Here is a 21,424-nt window from a genome sequence, read left to right as displayed (position 1 = left end):
TGGTGGTGGTGGTGGTGGGGAGCGCCGGGGCCGGCTCGGCCCCCCCTCTTTCCCTCTCCTCGCCCCGCCGGAGGGCGGCGGGGGCAGAAGAGGAAAGCGCGGCCGGGCCTCGCCTCCCTCTGAGGTGCCGAGGGGAGGGGAGGGAGACGAGGCCGGCCCGGCCCGGGGTCCCAGCGGCGGGAGGACGGGCGGCTGGGGCCGTACGCGTTGCTGCTGTTCAGCTGACTCATCCCGAGGCATCTTCTGCGAAAGCTGCACCCCCCGAGCAGCGTCGTGCCGCCGGGTAGCGCGGAGCAGAGGCTGCCGCTGTGGCAGTGAGCCGAGGCGAAGCGCTCGCCCCTCGAACGGGTAAACCGGAGGGCCTGCAGCGTCACCCGGGAGGATTCCTGTTGTCCCGCTCGCCAACCGGCCAAGTCTAGCTGCTGGACTCTGCCTGCTTTTTAATCCCTCCACTTAGTAGTACGCAGGCATGCCAACGGCTTGTGCTTGTATTATTGAGTTGAATGTGGCTTCATTAATTTTCAGCTACGGTTATGCGTGTTTTGCTGGTGAACTGGATGCTTTTCTTTATGAGTGCCAAGTTCAGGTAGCAGGCCTTCTGGTCTTTTTCAGGTTAATTGATGGCTTTTAATACAGGTACTGTTAAGACTATTCTTATGTTCTTAAATACCTGTTGCATCAGGATCATGTGGCTTAAGTGATCTGTTATGATCTTTGGTCATGAGCACAGTGTGAATGTGCCATACAAAAATGCCAGTCTGAATCATAACGTACATGTAGTACAGACAAAGAAAAAGGTTCTATCAATTCAATGCAATATAGGCACCCAGTTAGTTATATGAGAATAACCAATGATGTGTCAGGACTGCTTAGCAGTCTGCAGGGTTCCCCCTCACCCTCCTCCATAAATTCTGTACTCATGTCAACAATTGCTGTGGTCCCTAAGGATATAGCTAGGATATGTAAAAATAGCTAGGATATATATATATATATATATATAGGATATATAAGGATATAGATAGTGTAATCCACTCAAAATTACAAACTTTCTAGAAATACCTTGTTATGAGTTTACTACATCTGCTTTTTTCTCCCCCCTGTATGTGTGCTTTTGTCATCACAGCTTAAAGGTCTTTGGTTAGTTTTTATCTATATCAGATGTGTTAAGTACGTATTTTACATCAGCTGCTTTTTTTGTGTGTGTGGTGGCTACAGTAGTTGAGAGCCATAGTATGTAAAACACTAAATCAGATCATGAAAGTTATCTCAGCTGACCATTGCTCCAAATGGTTCAAGCTTAAGCACAAAACCAAAAAGACCTTCACCCGGTGTTGAGATAAAATCTGTATAACATACAAGTTAATAAATGGCAAAGCATTTGATTACATCTCTTCTGTTACTAGGACATGAATGATTGACTTGGGATACTCCTTCAGAGGTGTATTTGGAAGACTAGACTTTGATTTAATGGTGGATGTTGTTTTAAAGAGACCAGTATAACTGGGATTGATATAAGGAATTCTGCTTAAATCGTCAGGTACCTCAGGTGCTTTGTGTGCACTGACAATAAGGTAGTCCTTAATTACAGAACAACATACCCTGAAATAGCTGTGTACTAGTTCACTCCTTGCTGTTTAAATCCTGTGGCTAAATAAATTGCCAGTTGAAAAATTCCCTTAAGCTCTCAGTCTTTGTTTTAGTACAACTTTCCTAGAAACTGAGAATCTTTTTATCTCATATAGTTTCTCTTGTAGCCTACTGTAAGGTCCAGGTTAATTTCTCTGGTTGGTGTTTCTGCTTTTCATAAAGTTGTTAATGAGGCAGTGTGGTACAGGTTTGACTGTATCTAACTTGCAGACAAAGGCAGATCCATTCTTCCCTATGAGTAAAGCAGTTTGTTGCCCCAAGAATTGCAAGATTAGAAGGGTCTCTTTCCCCCTATAGCTTGTAACAGATAAGCTGTTCGTATTCCTACCACTTTATTAAAAAAACTCCTTCACTAAATTCTTGCTGTTATGCAGAAAATTATTCTGGAGGTAGGCTGTGCCTGCACCTCTTTGTTTTGGTTTGTGAAGCAAAAATTGCTCAGTGAGTCCACAGTGATGGCTCTGAACTGTCACTGTGTGACAGTGACTGTGAACACCAACACAGAACAAGTAATGTGTTAATAATGCTGCCATAGCACAGGAGGGTTTGGCCAATGTGAATAACAAAGGGCAGTGTTGAAACCTCTTACTGGTAACACTTTTTCCAGAAACTATGGGTGGTGAGGACTTTCTGACTTTAAACTTTGACCTTCTGCTTTTCACCACTCTTGCTTCTGTTGTAAAACTTCTCCCTACAGTTATCGTTTATAGCTCAACTTAGTTCCAAGTTTCTATTTACAGGGAATTATTTTAGATGCCGTTTTGACTTCTCTTTATAAGAAAATGGATTCTTTTTCTCTTTTAGCACTGTACTTGTGAGAAATGGGGAGTTAACTAACTACAACCCTTATGTAATCAGTATATAAGAATAGCACTGCCTATAAAAGTGAATTAGAAACACATGCTGCCCCCCTGCCTTTCAAACTTGGCATCAAGCTATCTTGAAATATTTCAAGTTAATAGAAGCTTTAAGAACTGAAGATTTAAAAGCTAACAATTCTGTTGGGATAGCAATTAAAGCACCATGTAGGTGAAGTAGTGACTTCTATAGTCTATCAATCTGAGGGGTGTTGTTGATTATTGTTGTTACTTGTTTATTTCCTTTGTTAAACGTTTTCTCTGATATGCCAACAAGCTGTTTTTGACTTTTCATAGATTTGAATCAATTTTATACTTTTTGTAATGGCCTTCTTAGTAATATACCTGTGAGGATCTTTATATATGTTCAGTTAATTACAGTTTACTATTCGGTATGCTTTTTACATTCTTTATACCTCTGTTTCCTGGACTTCCAGCAGCACCTCTTTCCCTACCTCTGTATGGTCCATTCCCTTTATTTTCCTCTCTGGGTCTGGAATGATAACTTTGTCTTTAATTTCTTGGGCCAGAGAATGGAATCATAATGCCAAATGGGGACATGTCTACCCCAAACTTCTCTTATTTGCTTCCAGCTTCCTCCCTTTTTACCCTCCCCTGCTTTTTTTTAGCACCTTTTTTTTTTTCATGTATTTTTAGCCAAAAGCATAAGCAGAAGTAGTGATTAATTGTATAAAAGCAGTTGTGTCGACTATTGCTTCCCTGGCTGTGTGGATATAGTGCTGTGGGCAGAGAGCACTTCATGAAAGTTCTGCCCTGTGGAGTGCCCAGTGAGGAAGCTGTTCAGATGAACGTGAGGAAATGCAAGATGTAACTCTGAGTTCCTAAAGGTATTTTCTCTCTTTCCCCCAGATTCATCATTTTTGCACTTCCATGAATCGGATTGTGACATAGGAGGGTCTTCATCTTGTGAATCTGTGCTTTCTCTCAACACAGAAAAAATTCTGGTATGCTGTCAAGAATATAATGTACAAAACAATTTTTAATAGATTGTTGAAGTTGCAGATCACTTCAGCTGCATAACCAGTTAGAATGAAGTTCAGGCAAATAACTACAAATAGAATCTATTAATCAGTAGGCATAGGTCCCCAAAAGGTTTAAGTATGAATGAGCTCAAGTTGCTCATGAAAGTATGATTTCATAGTACTCCATCATGAGTCTCTAGAGCTATCAGCAGTTTCAACTAATTGAAGCTGATTTTTCCACTGAAGACTAACCTTCACCTGGATTAGTCTACCAATTAATTTTTTGTTTTTAAGGGTGCAGGGGCTATGGCTGAAAAAGGAAAGGTGTGTTAGTTTTTACCCAGATTAACTACCTGAGGATGTTTACCACAAAATGCGTGTAAGGGGAGTGATAACTTGCAATTGCTACAGAAATAACTTTGTGCACAGATGATAAAGTTAGAGGCTTCAGACCATATTTTGCTAAATGTAATACAGACATGGTATGCGTAGAGTATTCTAACAGAGGAAGAGTATCTCTTGGTAGAGAAACTTAAAGAGGATTATTTTTGAATTTGGGTTTTCTTGCAACACTATTGTTAACTTATTGATGTTGAACAAATATAATCTTCAGTCTACATCAGAACACAGGTTTGATGTTACTTCTTCAGTCCAGTAGAGTCACAGATACTGAAAATTTTCAAGTAATTCCCATGTGAATATACAAAGAAGCCTTGGCAAATTCGTAGGAATTATTGGCTATGGGGGAGCATGGAAACAATATTCTAATTTGAAGCAGCTTCTCCAAAGGTGGCATTTGGAAATAAAACTACTCTACTGCAAATCCACCAAGCCAATTATTTAACTTGAATATTCTCATTAGACATTACTTCATCAGATATTGGTCAGATCTTCTGTCTAGTCTAGTGGTACCAGCAATTCTTTCTAATGTAGTTTGTAAGAAATTTCCCTGTTTAAAAAAAAAATTAAAAAAAATGTTTTGAAGAGAGCAACAATTCAACCTATTGAGAGCTGGTGCTATGATGAAAATTCTTCTCTCATTTCTTGAAGGCAGAATGACTTGCAATTTTTGCACGTAGAGCTGCAGGATGTCTAACCTATGACTGGATTGAGAATTTGTTGAGGAAGTTATGAATCCCCTTCCTCTCCCACCCCAAGAACAAAACACTATTCTGTTATTCTATGATAACAAAACAGATGAAGTAGATGAGGGCGGGGGAAACTGTGTGGTACTTCTCTTGCTGAGTGTCACATGCAGCTCTGTAATTTATAGGCTATTAATGTAATGCCAGATTCTTTTGGTTGTAGCTTGTTTTCCAATACCCAACATGGAATCTTGCTGTATCTTATCTTTTGTCCACAAAGAAGTATAGGCCTTTTTTGTAAATCCACCAAGGAAGAGGTTGTACTTTAGTAAAAATGATATTTTTATAATGTTAAGACAATTATAGAAGAATAATATTTTGCAGAGTTAAATATTGAAGATCCCTTTCTGAAGTAGGTTTTCTGGAAATTACCCGAAAGCCATTGATGATATAAAAAGGTTGTGTTTGCAGATGTGTGATTTGTAAATATATATGGTCTGCAGGGTAGATTTAGTTTTCTAATTGGTATACCTGTTGAACCTTGCTCATTCTTGTGCTTTTTTAATGACTTTTTTCTATGAGGAAGAGAACTTTTCCATTCTGTTACTGTAGGTGCAGCAGTAGGTAGAGTCATAATTCTCAGTTATAGTGTCATGCAGAGCTCATACATGATCTCTAATTTCAGTAAAAACAAGGTTTCTAAAATCTGATTTGCTAATAGTTCATACCCTCCAAAATACTCAAGTTTTTAGAGCAGACCAAACTTTCTTCTAATCTCTAAGATTATTAGATGAATAGGGCAGAAACTGTGCAATGAGATTTGGCCAGTTACTTTTGCGCTTTGTAGATTGTTGAAATGTCTGTGTTATGGAAATGAATAATGAGGCTTCTTTTGATTGAACAAGCCAAAAAAAGTAGAAGGGGATAAAGTGCAGTCCTCTCAGTAGAGAAAATGGAGTTAAATATGATCCCTGAAGTTTAAGGTGTTTAACTCTCTTCTCTGAAGTTAAAGGTGTACATATGTGCTGTTTAGTTGAAGCAAAAGAAGAGAACTAAGCACTGAGATAATTTATTTTTCCCCCTTCTTGCTTCCTAAAACAGTTTGGAAGGCCTATTAATTAAATGAGCATTTTATGTTTTTCTAACAGACTGCTCTGGTAGGCTTACAGCTGTTTATGGAAAATACTTGTGAAAATGAGCTGAGTAGAGTATTTCTGTATTTCTGAGCAGTTGTCTTTGGCAGTATTGGTTTCTGTAGGTGCATTATTTGGGGAACAGAAATCTTAGATGATGCTACAATTGGCTGAACAAAGTCTATAACTGTTAGAAAGTTATTGTTAAAAGGACAGCCTTTTTACTTCAGTATGGCACTGTTAAGCTAAACTTGTCTTTATTGCTGGAGTGATACTCTTTTCAGTGTTTTACTCTTCTGTAGTACCCTTTCCTTTGCAGGAGACAAAGGATTAATTAATGGGGTAAAGCGTATAAACTTTCCTATAAAGTTGCATGTGTCTTAGACTTCCAAAATTTCATGTTAAGCAGGTGTAACAGAGAAACATGAGCCACTGGTAAAATGCTGACAATGTCCTTTCATCTGAAAGGTTTGGTTAGCCTTATGTTAGAGAGGGTAACAGCAGCACCTGACTGAAGAGCAGTTTTTCTCCCCGTGGAAGACTAGAAATGAATTTGTTTTCAGTTACCTTAAAGCAATCACATTAGCCTTAACTTTTTGATTTAAGGCATTCTCTTAAGGATTTAAGACACAGGTTTTCTATTAAATTCTTTGCTGTTGTTTGCTGAACACTTAAAAAACATGATGTTTTACAGAGTCAAGCGAAGTTGCTTGCAGAGCAAAAACGATTTCCATTTGCTACTGATAATGACAACACAAATGAAGAATTGGGTAAGATGCCTTATATAAGGTTTGTGCAGGTGAATTATGTGCTAATTATTAGCACTGAATGTTTTGAAACTAAACTGATGATTCCTTAGTGATGCATTAATTTTAAAGTGATCCTAATAAGCCTGGAAATACAATGAGTTTTCTCTGGTCTTACAAAGAAAATATGTATCTCTCTTCCTAAAAATCTTTTCAGCTTTGCTCATTAGAATTCTTTACCACATCTGCTTAAGGAGGTGTTCAAAAAGCATTTTGGTTAAATTCTGTTAAACAGTCTCAGCTACTTCTTGCTTCCCTTTTTCTGTCATTATTGATGACTAAAACTATTCAAACATTCTGAAAATTTTACCAATGGAGTATGCTTTCTATCAAGCACAGATCTTGGATCTGTCTTCCCCTCTCCACACACTCTTCCCATCAATGCTTATAGGTAGCAGGAAGGCTTTCTGAATTATGTCCTTATACAGGCTGCTACTTAATGTTTTTCCAAAGCCCACTCAGTGCAGAAAATGGAGGCATTTCAAATAAAGCAACAGGAAATATGTTTCTCAAAGGACCTGAGGCAGGAGTTACTTGCACTGCTTCTCCAAACTGGTATCCTCTGTAGGAAGCAGAGGTATTATGCAAAGAGATTGTTGAGGATGTATGTCAAGGAAGGCAGCAGACTCTTATATAAGAGCGGAGGGCAACTTTACTCATAAGTTGTCTAATGAAATTAAAATAGTTGAGTAGTTTTTTGTTGACATAATTTCTGCCTCCACAGTTTTATCCAGAAAAATTTGGGGGCTTAATCTTTTTTCATATTCCTAGCATACCAAACTATATTTGTAGAATCGCTCAGGGAATACCGAACTTCCATCCAGCAGAAAATATTTGATGCTTTTAGTGTCTGCTCTATAGACTTGGAAGATTATGCCAGAAGGTCCCTATCCTCATGTTTGGCCTGTAGGCTGGCACCTACCCACTTTATTTCAAGTATGTCATGGTGTGAGGAGCCTGGGCCCTTCTTGTTTGTGCATTACTTTTAACTGTTCTGAGGAAAAGCAGTATGAAATGTATGGGGCATTCTGAAGCAATGTTGGTACCCAAATACTTGGGCTAATGGACCATTGTTAATCTTTAGATTTTTCATAATAAAGTACTTACTTGTAGTTTTGTAGAGTTTAATTGAAAATGAAAAGATTAATTGAAGAGATAAAATTTAAAAAGAAGCTGATGCTCTATCAGCTACTAGCTGCCAATCACTTGCCATAGTTTTACAGACATAGACTATGACCTCCTGTGTTTTGCCAAGAGTTTTGGATAGACAAAATAAACTCATTATCAGCAAGACCATGAGTCTTTATTATCTTGCTTCCTCCACTTTTTTTCCTTAATACTAGCATGGTTGAGTTGATTTTATTTCATGTGCCAACTGTTTTGTGTTCTGGGATTGGAATTGTAAAGATGCTATTAAGAACTGTATAGTCTTGGAGGAGAATGAAACAAGGAAAATTCAAGAGCTCTTCAACCAGTCCTTCACTCTGCCAATTTTCTTTCCTTTTGTGGCAATGCTATGTATCTGTACCAAGTAAAGCTTTTTATGTATTGAGGAAAAAGCTTATGTTGCACACAAATACTTCCTTCTGCATAATAGAAATGCTCCAAGAATGAGGCAAGCTCTGGATTAAATACAGTTCTTATTTCTCTTCCATTTAACTTTTTTCCTCCTTTAATGAACAATGCTTAGCAACATTGCCAAAACAATGTGGCTCTGCTGGCATGAAAGATAAGTGTCTGTGTCCTATTAAAAATACCTTTGTTCTAACTGGCTTATTTGTCTGTTCTCATGTTTGAGTAAATAATTAAGCCGATAGGCGCCTCTTCCTTTCTGTTTGGATGATTGCTAAAACCCATTAGAAGTATGGGGAAAGTGAATTCCCACTCTTAGTTCCACTGTCAGCTGTTCGTGCAAACTGCCTGGGGAAAAGTTGTACTTTAACTTTCATGGCTCTGGTCTGCAAGATATTTGGGGTTTGTGGGCAGAGTAGACAGAGCTTAGTCCAGAGTTAAGAACTGTGGGAGATTAAAACATGCAAAAATGAAATAATCTTGAGATATTCAGCTGTCAGAACTGAACTTCAGTCATGCAAGCACAACCACAGCTTTTCAGTCTTGTGACTTGACTGTATTTTTATATCTTGTGGAGATTACAGGAACATGTTTCCAAAACAGTCGTCTGTTTCTTTTTCAAACACCTGGCTTCTACTCCAAAGTGGGGGGGTATGCAAGAACTTTAAAGCTTTTCATAATTTTAACATGGGTAAAGATTCTGTAGTTTTTCAATCTCATTTTTTTAAATAATGGAATTGCTTTAGTTGAGGTTTTTCTAGATAATTCAAATGAAGGAAAACTTACTATGAGCTAGTAAAGTTTAGCAAGATGTGCACAAACAAGTACCATCGGATGTTCTCTAATGGAATTATCAAAGGAAGTTAGCCAGTGTTAGCCAGGCTCACTTACAATGGAGAAAGCATCTAGGGCTACTAAATGGAATCATGATACCTCTCCTGGTCCAAAGTACTTTAGAAGCCAACATGGACCCTTTCCTGAACAGCTTGTAAAAAGGACAGAAAAAAAACCCCAAACAAACCACAAAACTCCAAAGCAATTCTAACGAGCACAGTATAAATTGAATAATTAACGAATGCTAGGTAATGGTTGAGGGAAGTTATTTCAGTGGCAGTTCAGAAATCCTTTGACTAACTAAATCTTCAGTGCAATGTAGGAACTTATTTTACAAGTTAGTTATATTTAATATGTATTAAGAAAACCAGAATTTTTTCTGTTTTATTTACATTTGTAATGTTTTGTTAGCAATTGCTTACGTGTTGATTGGCAACGGCTTGTATGATGAAGCCATACGACATTTTTCAACAATGCTGCAGGTAAGTTTTCTGTTTGGACCCCTAAAATACCACTTTATGAAATTATCCATTACAACATACGGCTTTAGTAAAACAAAGATTCAGTTAAGGATTTTAAAATGAGAGTATTCTATGAGAGTAATTATTCTATTATTTGTTCATTTGTTTCCATCCAAACATAAGCATACTCAGTATCTTGATTATTTGCTGAGTATTTTTCTCATCTGTAGGAATAAACTTTTTATGGCACTTTGACAAAAAAAAAAAAAAAGCATCTTCAGAAACCTGACCTGCGCAAAATTGAAGTTCCTTTAATTGCCCTCTTAATGTGTAGGCTGAAGTATTTTAATGTGGATTTTTTGGGCAACAGTTAGCATGTTGCCAGTAACATCAGAAAAAAACCCAACAGAGATCACTTATTGCTAGTGGCAAGTATTGCGTTGCTTTCATGATGATAAATGGTTTTCGTATGTTGGGTTTATTCTTCTTCTTCAGTGGTAAGCATCTGATGAGTTTAATGTACAAGTAAAACATAACTAATACTTCAACATATTTTTTTTTTTTCTGACCAAAGTAAAGAATTCAGAATCTTCTTCTATGAAGTAGAAGGTAGCCACTTTTAAAACAAACCCAACCCTAACAGTTTAAAAAGCTTTGACTAAAGCTCATTTCCAAATACTGTATTTTTATGGCTAAGAATCTGGGACTACCAGAAGCATGGACCGGCTTTTTAATCTAAATTGGTTGTCGTAGACAAATGCAAGCTGAAAGTAATACTGCAAATACTAGCATGTATTTTTTTTTTTAACTCAAATGTCATACGGCTTGTGCTTAAATTGAGTGAAAGTGTGGCAATTTAATGGAATTATTCCAGGGAATTTATCAGAGGACCAGAATTTTTTTTGTTGGGGTTTGTTTGTTTGTTTTAGGTGTTTAGTGATCTCTCTTTTATTTGTTTTTAATGGGAGGAATGATTTTTTTTTTCTTACCCTAATGAGAAATCCTGCTTCAAAAACTACTGGATGTATATAATGTTTCCTGCCTTCTCTTTATTAAGAAGGAAACTTATAAGCAAGATACAGCAACTGTAGAAAGATAATGTGAGAAGTGTATATATAACCTTTGCAATACACACATCTCGGTTGAAATGAATATCATGCTTATTGTATGCCTGAAAGGCTGTAAAGTGGCTATGATTGTTGACTCTGTTTTCTATGAGGCAATTTTAAATACACATAAAGTGAATATTAAAACATTTAACAGAACAAAACAGCCTTGCTTAGCCACTGTATTAAAATTAGGGAAGTTACCTGAAGTTGGTGTTGGCAAGTGTACACTTGGAATCAGCTCAAGTCTGGCAAGCTGCCAGCATTAGTGTGCCAGGTATCTATTTTGTCAGAGAAAGAGTTTGGGTTTTGGCAGTTGTCCCAATTAAATGAGACCAGGCCTATGCTACAAACTTTTGTAGCACAGCTGTGTTGGTTGCAGGTGTGAAGATGGCGTAATTCCTGACTGGTTTTCAGGGAAACTGACTGTATAGGCATTGTTTTGCCAAGGAAACCAGTTTTGCTGTTGTAGTTCTTCAAATTTGGATGGGAACCATGGCTGGAGTAAATAACATTGAACAAGAAGTAGATTCACTATGTAAGTTGCATCCTCTTAAGTGCCTGAGTTGGAAAGCCATGGACTTAAATCTAACCCAGGGAAGGTTTGTTTGAATTTTGCAGAACTATTTTGGCAGAATATCTCTAGTTTTAATTGCTGCCTTGAATACAAATTTCATCAGGATGTCACAGTTGCCTGCTTCCTAATTTTAAATTTTCAAATTTAAATTATAAACAAAACAAGCTTGGAATGGCTGTATTGTATTTGTTTATTATCACTTCAGTGACATTAGATAAAAGAAGTCATATAATTACTGATAACGTTACAAGTAATGAAGTTTGGACAACAGACTGTACTGATGTGTACATAGCTTCTGGTAGGTGGTCATTGACACTATAACTGCACTGTTTAGATCATTTTCCAGACAAATACTTCAGAACAATTCCAGTGAATTGAATTGGAAGTTGTGAGCATATGAAAGCATGGGCTGTACACAATTTCTTTGCCTGACAATGTGATTGTTCATTGCTTATTACTTAAGATCAGCAAGAAATAAATACATATTGAAGAAAGATACCTTTAAAAAAAAAAAAAAAAAAAAACAAAACCACAGCTGATTATTGTATTCATTTTTAATCTTAACAGGAAGAACCAGAGCTGGTTAGTGCAATTTATGGACGAGGGATAGCATATGGAAAAAAAGGACTGCATGTGAGTAGATAATTATTTAATTTGCTATCTGACCAAATTGTTTGAATCCAAACTGTAATATGGCCTGTAACAGGAGGAGCTAGACTGATTAGCACTTGATAGGTACATCCCAAAGTCTTTGTGCTGTCCTACTATAACGATGTGTCCAACCTTTGGTAGGTACTCCATAACATAGAGGGATCTAGTGGATCATACTGCTCAAGCCATGGGTACATTTGCTTTGTGGGACTGTGGAAGTAAAGCAGCATGAAGCAAGGGTGCCAAAGGAGAATATAGGCACGGTTGTGAGTGGTGGATAGTAACGCTGAGAGCCATGGCCACTTGAAAAAGTGATCTAATAAGATAACAAGGAGTATCTTGCCTCTCAGAGACAGCTTTATGAAGTCCCACTGAATTTTTCTCCACATCTAGTCTGTATTTGGAAATGAAAAGGTCTTTTATTGCAACTTGGAAACATCATCAACTCTTGCAATCCAGTAGGCTTTATATTGCTGCTTGATTGCCTGTGCCTCTCTATGTATACCACCTTGAATTTGTTCGAAAAAATTCAAAGTTAAGTTACTTACAGTTAAGCTGACTGCTCAAACAACTTCCTGAGCAAAAGTAAGTTTAAAAGTAGACTATGGATCCTTGTAGTTTGAGTTTGTGGCCTGTTGAATCGTGATTGAATGGTTGCTGGAATTCTAGAAGCAAGAATAGTTGAATAACTCTCTGAAAATTCTTTTTGTGCAGAATATTTAATTCTTTAGTGGTGCTGACAGGAGCTTGAAGTCCCTCATATTTGCATGGTTTTAACACCAGCATAAGTTTGTTTTCTCAGTTTGGCTAGATGTTGAGACAGCTTACTTCATAAAAGTTTCTGAGAGTGACACTTTCAAGACACAAAGATGATGTTAGGCACTTGCAAAATTTCTTTGCCTTGAAAAAGAAGAAAAAGATCAATGAAATCTAATACAGAACTTGTTATATAACCAGTTTGGATTTTTTTTTTTTCAGTTAAGTAACTGTTTCCATCCTACAATTTATTGAGGACAATATAAAAACTTCGATAGGCAAGATGCTGATGGCATCAACCCATCCACCAGTAGTACTTGGATTAAGTTACAGACAGTACTGATGAAAACACTGGTGGGCAAGAGTATGCATATGTTAGAGTTCACATAAGAGCTTAAGCCAGCTTTGCTGCCAAGAAAGGTACCTATGGAGCCATAAACCTCATGTTTATTCACAGAGTTATATTAATAAATTATTAAAGGTACAGCACAAAGATGATGTGTACAAGCAAAGTTTATTTTTCTTGTTTATAGCGGACAGGTGGTTTAGGTTTTTTCAGCTGTTTGTACAATACTGCATCTTAATGTTATTAGCGAAGGTGTGAAGGGCTTTTAATTTAAACTGATACACTTTCAGAAATTTAGCCAATCTAATTGTCTGTCACTCTTCAGAGTATATTATTCTAAGTATGCACAGTTGTTTACTTTCTTTATTTTTCTCCTTTTTCTCCTTTTCAGGATATGAAAAATGCTGAACTTGCTCTGTTCGAGCTCAGTAGGGTGATTAGTCTAGAACCAGATCATCCTGAAGTATTTGAACAACGAGCAGAAGTGAGCATTTTTTGTCTCTTCAGATTTTTGGAGAAGTTGAAATTATACAGTGTTTTCAAGTATTTCTTCACTGATTTAGTGACTAAAGCTCTTATCTGTGGTTTGTCTGTGAACATTCCTACTTTCTTTTAAAATACACATATTTGCTCTCAAACAGTGTAATTTATGGAATGTTTGTTTTTAAAATGAAACATACACCATATGGAGTTACTATAGCCAATAGAATAGCATATATTATGTCTAAGTGTTTAGTTTTTGACATACTAGATAGCAAGATCATGTGTGGGGTTTTGTGGGTGGGTTTGTTTGTTTCTTTGTTTTTAATGAATCAAAATATCACTTGAACCTTACTGTTTGCACTTAGTGTCACCTTAGTAAATTTATTGTTAGGACTAGCTGGTAAAATGCCAAGCTTGTAAAGAATGAGTTTTTAATCAAATGTTTTGGTTTTTATATTCATGCATATAAGTTAAATATCATTCAGATACACAGATACTTTTCATTTTGAAAATCATGTTTTGTTTTGCCAATTAAGTTACAGAAAATGATTTCAAGAAGCAGCTTTGTAGACAAATGAAAAGCATAAATATTGAAGTCAGCATACTGTATAACTGCCACAATATGAAATTCTAATTCACAATTTTAATGTTTTTAATGATTCGTTAATACATTTGTTAATAATCTTGATCTAAAAATGTGAAAGGCATTCAAATAACTGGAAAATAGCCCACTTTCCATTGCAGGGAATATTTTGTCAGGATAAAAAGGTTTATGAGAATACTTTACTACATTTTCAGTTGAATGTGTTGAAATAACTTGAAACAGAGTATTTTGCTTTGGCTGACTTTTTATTTGGAATACAAGGTTTCTGCAAATGTTATTGGTGATGTTCATGTACACTGATATTTTTTGGGGGGAGAAAAATGCTTTCAGATTTTCCCTTCGATAGGTGTTTAAAAGCAATAAGTACTGAAATTTATAGCAGAACTTTCCAGCCTGTTCTAGCAAATACAGTTACTCTGTTACAGCTGAACATGGAAAAGAATAATCTTTGTATTTCTAAAACAAATCTATTCAGCCTGTTTGCTCTAAACTATGTCTTTGGTTTATACTCTTAGATATTGTCCCCACTAGGACGAATCAGTGAAGCATTATCTGATCTCACCAAAGCTATTCAGCTGCAACCATCAGCACGGCTCTACAGGCACAGAGGTACCCTTTACTTCATATCTGAGGTCAGTGGATTTGAAGGATTCCATTTGGTTTGTTTCCGTGGATGTTCTTGCTTATTTTGTTGCTGCTGTTTGTGCCAGTTGTTACTTTTGTTCAAGAGCTTCTTTCCTATTTAAATTGAAAAACAAAACAACAACAAAAGCCCTGATTTTCCTGTAGTTGACTTTCTGACAGTTCAGAGGTATTCAAGTATTTCATCTGCATATCTATTTAATGCAGAGAATCAGAGGGCAAGTACCTTGCATGCACATCTCAGGTTGTTTTGTGTGTTTGAGGAGTAGGATATGGATAAAGAATTTGACTTGATTTATAACCTAAAGCTGCATTTAAGTAGTATTGTTAAATGCCAGTCTAAAAAGGAAAACAGTTATGGCCAAGGCAGTAACTGTCCTGTATACTGAACCCCTCACCCCCCACCCCACAACAAACAAACAAACCCCTACAAAAATGCTAACATCCTCTTTTGCTATGTAATCTGTGTGTGTTGTTCTTACGCTTTAATGTAAAACAAGTAACTTTATCTTCAAATATTGTGTGAATACTAAATAGCTGATTTCCCACTTTATTCTTCTGATTTCACTCTGTTTTCAGCTATTTTTCCCCTTGCTTTACTATGTTTTATATAGCACTTGCTGTAAAAGTTGGAAGTGTATTGTGCATTCCTTATTCTTTGATATTCTGACCGGCACTTGACAATTTTTGCTGCTTAGCCCTGAGACTGACTTCGTATATTAAGCAAAATTCTGTTGTTTACTTTTATTTTCATGAAAGTATGTATTCCTCTTTATTTGTATGGTGTTTCCTCTGTTGTTTAAAATCTTCTTTATCACAGGATTATGCAACAGCCCATGAAGATTTTCAGCATTCATTGGAACTGAACAAGAATCAGCCTATAGCTATGCTTTATAAAGGCTTAACCTTTTTTCACAGAGGACTTTTGAAGGTAAAGTTATGTTAAATGATAGTTCATGTCGTCTATTTGAAGTTACTTCTATAAAATAGTAGCAATATCGTAGGTGTTGATACACATATTTTCTCTTGCATAAGGGAGACTTTTTAAGGCAAAAGAGTGCAAGCAAAATGAAAAGGTGCTATCGCTGACTGTAATACTTCATGGTATGACATGTAAATACTGACAGTCTTGGTAGGTATTGATAAATCAAAGATAACTGACATGTTTATAGAGTGCTTTGAAAAGTGTTTGTATTTGGCACCTCTGCTACTAATGGCTGTATGGTTATATTCAAAATGTAATTTTAAACTCTTCCTCGAATGAGCTAGAGGGTAATCAAGGAGACTGCTGATAGAGAGCCCTGCATGTGTGCGTGTGTATTTTAGTTATATGTTGATTCTGAAATGCTCATATCTAAATTGAGGGAACATAGTTGCTCCCTCAGATTCTAAAATCAGCAGGGAAGTAAGTTCTTCCCATGCTTTTTTTCATGTTTCACCATTTTCTGACTTAAAAGTAGGCTTTATGTTTTAGGTGTAGTAATATTGCACCTGTTTCTTGTGAAGTATTTGGAGATACTGCTGCCTATCAGTAATGATAGGTGATTATGTTTTTATTTTTGTTCAATAGATATTTTTGTGCATGTTGTAGTGCTCAGAATATATTTGATAGTTTTTCTGAATAAGAATCTCTAAATTGACTGAAGATACTGCTTCTTTTCTTAGAGCATTTAATTTCTTGCACTATAGAATTCAAGGTACTTTTCAGGCATTCCTTCATAATATAAAGTAGTTGATAGACTTAGAATTAAGGGCGGAATTAAGTACTGCATTTGCCAATTTATACAGCCAATCCAGTTTAAAAAGCTGAGTTCTTAATCAAATCCTTTGAAGAAGATTTGTTTGAACATATGCATATAATTATTTTTAGCGATTTTATTTTTATTACATTGTATTCTTCACAGTACATGCTATTATGTAAAGATGATCACACATCCTCAGGAGTGTTTGCTAACTGCAGCTAACACAGAGCGCAATAAAACAATGAAAGGCAGAATACAGAGTTGAAGGAGTCTTATGGACTGCAAAAATCAAGATGTGTATTATGAATGAAGAAGGAAGACTGTAAGGAGAGACTGCTTTGCCTTAGGAATCAGGCTGAGCTTTGAAAGCAAGCTCTGAAGGGATTTCATCTCTGAATTCTGTTAAAATGCTAAAAGAATCACTCATTCTCATAGCATGTTAGACAAAGAACTCCAGCTAAATTTGTCATTACTGTAAAGAATGTTGCAATATTTCATTTGTTATATGATGATTATTACTCTATAGATTTTATAATAAATTAATGCCTTGTTTGTTCCTTCCAAAGGTTTTGACAAATAACTGTAAATCCATGGCTAGTAACTACTAAGGATGCTAAAATTAAATGAATGCAGTCAGTGACAAATATTTCTCTTGGTGTCCTTCTGTAGGAAGCCATTGAGTCATTCAAAGAAGCTCTAAAGCAGAAAGCAGATTTCATAGATGCGTATAAAAGTTTGGGACAAGCCTACAGGTAATTGCATTCTTAAAGTCTGTTTTCTATCTGATTGTGTTCTTTAAAATGCACTCTTTTTAAGTTTTACAGGTTTGTTACAAAACTGTGCAGAATCATATGTGTATTTGTTAGCTCCTACAGCCAGTATGGCTATGTCAGGATATGGTCAATATAAATAATTTCTAGGTTTGCTTTGTATTTTTAATTCAGTCTCCGGTAGCTCTTTGAGTCTCCCAGACTCAATGGTTAGGTAAATGGCGGTTTCAATAACGTGTGTTTTAGGTATGCTAAATGATTTTTAAATGATGGAAATGTTTAATATGAACTGTTGATTAATATGCTCATTAGTTGCCATTTGAGATTATTGTGCTACTTACATTTATGAAAAGCTCATTGCATAGTGCGTATCATTTTATAGAACTGCTAGTTCCTGTATCAGTTTATCTCTCACCAAAGAGATTTACAATTCTGAGAATTTAGCTAGTTTCCTATTTAGGGTATTTTTAATAGTCATGTAGTTTCTTAGCTATTAATCAAATAATTAAAAAAAAAAAAGCAATCTCTAGTAAGGCAACTAGTCACTTCTTTCTTTTTTTAAATTTACATTAAAGATAAAATAATATAATTTATAGTTGAATAAAATGTATTGCTTTAAAGGTGATCTGCAGATAATTACTAAGGAGACAAGTACATATAGCTTGTATACAACAAGACAAGAACATAAAATAGTCAGCAACTGAATATCTCTGCCCATTGTAGTTCTTTTCCTAACCTGCTGTGTCTTGTCAGCTTTTTATTTCCACTTTTACATTTTTATTTTTGGAAAGCACTGATCTGCAGCATAGATGCTGCTGCAACATAAATGGCTTTTGTGTAGCAAGGATTAAGTTGGGTAGGGTTGATGTGCAAGCATTACATGATCATGTACTTTTTTTTCTTCAGGCTTTATGTTTCCGTCAGCATACAGAACATACAATATTCACTGAAAGTGTTGTCAATTAAATTTTTCTTTTTGTTATTTTTTGCTTTGTGGACTTGTGCCTTATTTACCACAGTGTCTAAATTCTGAACTCAATGTCAAATCACTAATTTCCTCATGAGTTTTTCTGTGGTACTTGTTATTGTGGTGTGTAAGTGCTTTCAAGGTGCTAAATAATTGTAATTTAGCCTGGAAGATGGGCAGTTGTCTTCTTACATTTCCAATAAATGCTTTAACTTTTTTGTTTTGTATTCTGATGTGGGATTGCCTCTCTAGTTGATCAGCTGTTCTACCCTGTGCCCAAGAAACCTTTATCTGAAGGAGTTTTATTTTGAAGGAGAGAAAAAAGCAAGCCTTAAAATAGCTCATTTTGCACTGCATTGTTGTTTTACAAAGCAAAAGTCATTTAACCAGAGTATTCCTAATCAACTTCAATTTGTTGCTTTTATTCCCTCTCGCTGTCCCCTGCCTCCAAAAGTTCTCTGATCCTCAAGAATTTATAGGGGAAGGAATGTACAGAAATCTACCTCTTTTTTTTTTTATAGTTTTTTCTTTTTTTTTTTAAGAACTTAATATACAAAGCAGAATTACTATTGACTTTTCTAAATGCTCAGCAGTTAGAGAAGGTGAGAAGCTGAATAGAATATTGTTTAATAACTGAGGACAGTGTAATTAGTGACAATTATGAAAAGTCTAAATTACTTTCCCATGAACACTCAGGTCTTAAAACAGGCAGAAATAATCTCATTTCTCTGGGGCACAGTTAACTTTAGCTGTTAAATTCTTTCTTTCTAAAACCTTGTATTTTAAGTTCACTCTTGATTTCTTCTGCATCAAATAAGTTTGAAATACAGTGCTTAAAAATACCTCTTAAAGAATTCTTTTTCTAGTGGAAGCAGACAATTCTGAGTCTGATTTGTCCTTCTGTACAACACGAGTTATAGCATTTTACCTATTAATTCCTGCTTCGAATCTAGTATCTTTGGTGTTCGTGCATTTATTTGAAACTAAAGAGCTGTGGTTAATCACTGTTCTGTCTAAAAATTCTTTTTGGCAATTGTATTTAAACCTAGTAAATCTTGTTTCGTTTTTTGTCTAGCATTGCTCTTGTTTGGATTAATTTCATCTAGTATAATTTGATGTGTGTCGTGATTTAACCCCAGCCAGCAACTAAGCACCATGCAGCCACTCACTCACTCCCCCTTCGCCCCCCTCAGTGGGACTGGGGAGAGAATCGGGGGGTGGGGGGGGAAGTAAAACTTGTGGGTTGAGATAAAAACAGTTTAATAGAACAGAAAGGAAGAAACTAATAATGATAACAATAACAGAATGGCAACACTAATAAAAGGATGGGAATATACAAAACAAGTGATGCACAGTGCAATTGCTCACCGCTCACCAACCAATGCCCAGTTAGTCCCCGAGCAGGGACCCCCGCCTCTAGGTCCCCCCCCAGTTTATATACTGGGCATGGTATGCCATCCCATGGTCTGGAATACCCCTTTGGCCAGTTTGGGTCAGCTGTCCTGCCTGTGTCCCCTCCCAACTCCTTGTGCCCCTCCAGCCTTATTGCTGGCTGGGCACGAGAAGCTGAAAAATCCTTGACTTAGTCTAAACACTACTTAGCAACAACTGAAAACATCAGAGTGTTATCAACATTCTTCTGGTACTGAATCCAAGACATAGCACTGTACTAGCTACTAGAAAGAAAATTAACTCTATCCCAGCCAAAACCAGGACAATGTGGAAAGAATTTTATGATCTTAAACTTCCGGAATAAAAAAATCTGAAGAAAAATTGTGTACTATTTCTTTTTAAATTTTTTTTCTTTATAGTTTCTGTGGCTATTTTTACTAAAAGCTGTCCTGCACATGGAGTAATTCCAGTCAATACATTTTTAGTTAGTTTCAGCTTTCAAACACCATATGCTTTCCTCTTAATCAGCATTTAAGTACTTAGTATATTTTTAAAAACGTGTTTATATTTAGAAGTTTAAAAGACCTGTCATAGCTAGTGTTTTCCAAGAATGCTTTCTATGGAAGTTTTGTTTCTTTTAGTTTCTGAAAAAATACCATAGGTATGTATTTTTATGGTTTATGTCCACTGGGGATTGTGAAGATTTCTGGTTGTCTTGGGTTGTATTTCAGAGTACACATTTCTGGGAGTGAAAAACTGTGCAGCTGTTCTGTTATTACCACTGAAGAACAGTTGCAGAATTACTGCTTTTGTTAAAGACATTTTCCATTAATACTGTGTTCCTCTGTAATGATATCCCCTTCGGAAGTGTTAAAACAACTTCTAACAAGTAATTTCATTGTCACTGTTGCCTCCTATGTTCTTCACTTTCCACTTTATGGAATCGCTTAGAGAACTTGGCAACTTTGATGCTGCTACAGAGAGCTTCCAGAAGGCTTTGCTCCTAAATCAAAATCATGTTCAGACATTGCAGCTCAAAGGAATGATGCTTTATCATCATGGTAGCTTAGATGAAGCGCTGAAGAATTTTAAGGTAAGCAGGCCCTAAGTAAATACAGAATTAAAATGTTTTAACAAGGACTAGTATTTAACAAGTGTAATAAAATGGACAAATGTCAAAGGTTTTCATTCTGAGTATGTGTGTGCATTTGGACTAGCATTATTTTTTTGTGAAGTCTGTGTTAAAATATATATAAAAACTTACAGTTTTTAATTAAAAATGGAATTTTGCTAACACTAAGATACTTCCTCTAATTGTTTTATGAATTTGTGCAACCAAGCTCTGGTCGAAATGTTTTATCTGTTTTTTAAACTGGTAATTGTGTTCTTGCTAGTATTTATTTTGGGTTGAAACCTAAAGTTTTTTTCATATCTGATGGAAGGAGGAATGTAGTCGTCTTTGTAATTTTAAGCTTAAAATAAGCATGCAAAGTTCCAATATTTATCTATTTTTTCTGAGGTATTGTCTTTGTTTTGTAAAACTCAGAATATGTTGTAATTCATTGAGCTTGTAAAAATGTGCGTGTTTCCATAGGTAAACAAAATCTTGTGCCTCTCCACTGATATTAAATAATGGCCTCATTTTGTAGACAGAACAATAAAGGCATATGTTAATCATATGTCCACATCCTTAAAACAAGGAATGAAATAAGATGTGGAAACAATTACATCCCTTTGTGAATGAGTGTGCGCTTATCCCAAGGAGGACACTTCATGTGCATTATTACGTATTCACCTTCTATAACACAATTTGTAGATACTTGTGTAATTGAAAAGATATTTCAACTTTTAAGATGGAGATGCTCTTCTGATGACATGTAACTACTAGAAGAACCAGAGCATTAAATTTGAATGATAAATATGAATTTGCTATGTATTTAACCTATAGTAAATAATTGACTAACATAATGAAGTGTACTAGTGCATGAACTAGCAAAGGTATGGGTGGAG

The 21,424-nt window shown here is 36.0% G+C and overlaps 1 protein-coding gene across 2 annotated transcripts in view; it reads left to right on the top strand.

The window, feature by feature from the left end:
* The window catches only part of TTC13 (tetratricopeptide repeat domain 13), a 42,108-nt gene that overhangs the window by 387 nt on the left and 20,297 nt on the right, over positions 1-21,424 (top strand). For both annotated transcript variants that reach the window (XM_010562682.1, XM_010562681.1), the window contains exons 2-10: positions 3,375-3,469; positions 6,400-6,475; positions 9,329-9,399; positions 11,629-11,694; positions 13,206-13,298; positions 14,417-14,533; positions 15,364-15,474; positions 16,955-17,037; positions 20,366-20,507. In XM_010562682.1, coding sequence (XP_010560984.1) covers positions 3,375-3,469; positions 6,400-6,475; positions 9,329-9,399; positions 11,629-11,694; positions 13,206-13,298; positions 14,417-14,533; positions 15,364-15,474; positions 16,955-17,037; positions 20,366-20,507 — 854 coding nt within the window. The remainder of the gene's footprint in view (positions 1-3,374; positions 3,470-6,399; positions 6,476-9,328; positions 9,400-11,628; positions 11,695-13,205; positions 13,299-14,416; positions 14,534-15,363; positions 15,475-16,954; positions 17,038-20,365; positions 20,508-21,424) is intronic.

Source organism: Haliaeetus leucocephalus, unplaced genomic scaffold (genome assembly GCF_000737465.1).
Source record: "Haliaeetus leucocephalus isolate CR32 unplaced genomic scaffold, Haliaeetus_leucocephalus-4.0 Scaffold162, whole genome shotgun sequence".
NCBI classification, from domain to species: domain Eukaryota; kingdom Metazoa; phylum Chordata; class Aves; order Accipitriformes; family Accipitridae; genus Haliaeetus; species Haliaeetus leucocephalus.
Note: the sequence above shows the minus strand (reverse complement) of the source record. Positions and strands in the feature narration are given on the sequence as shown.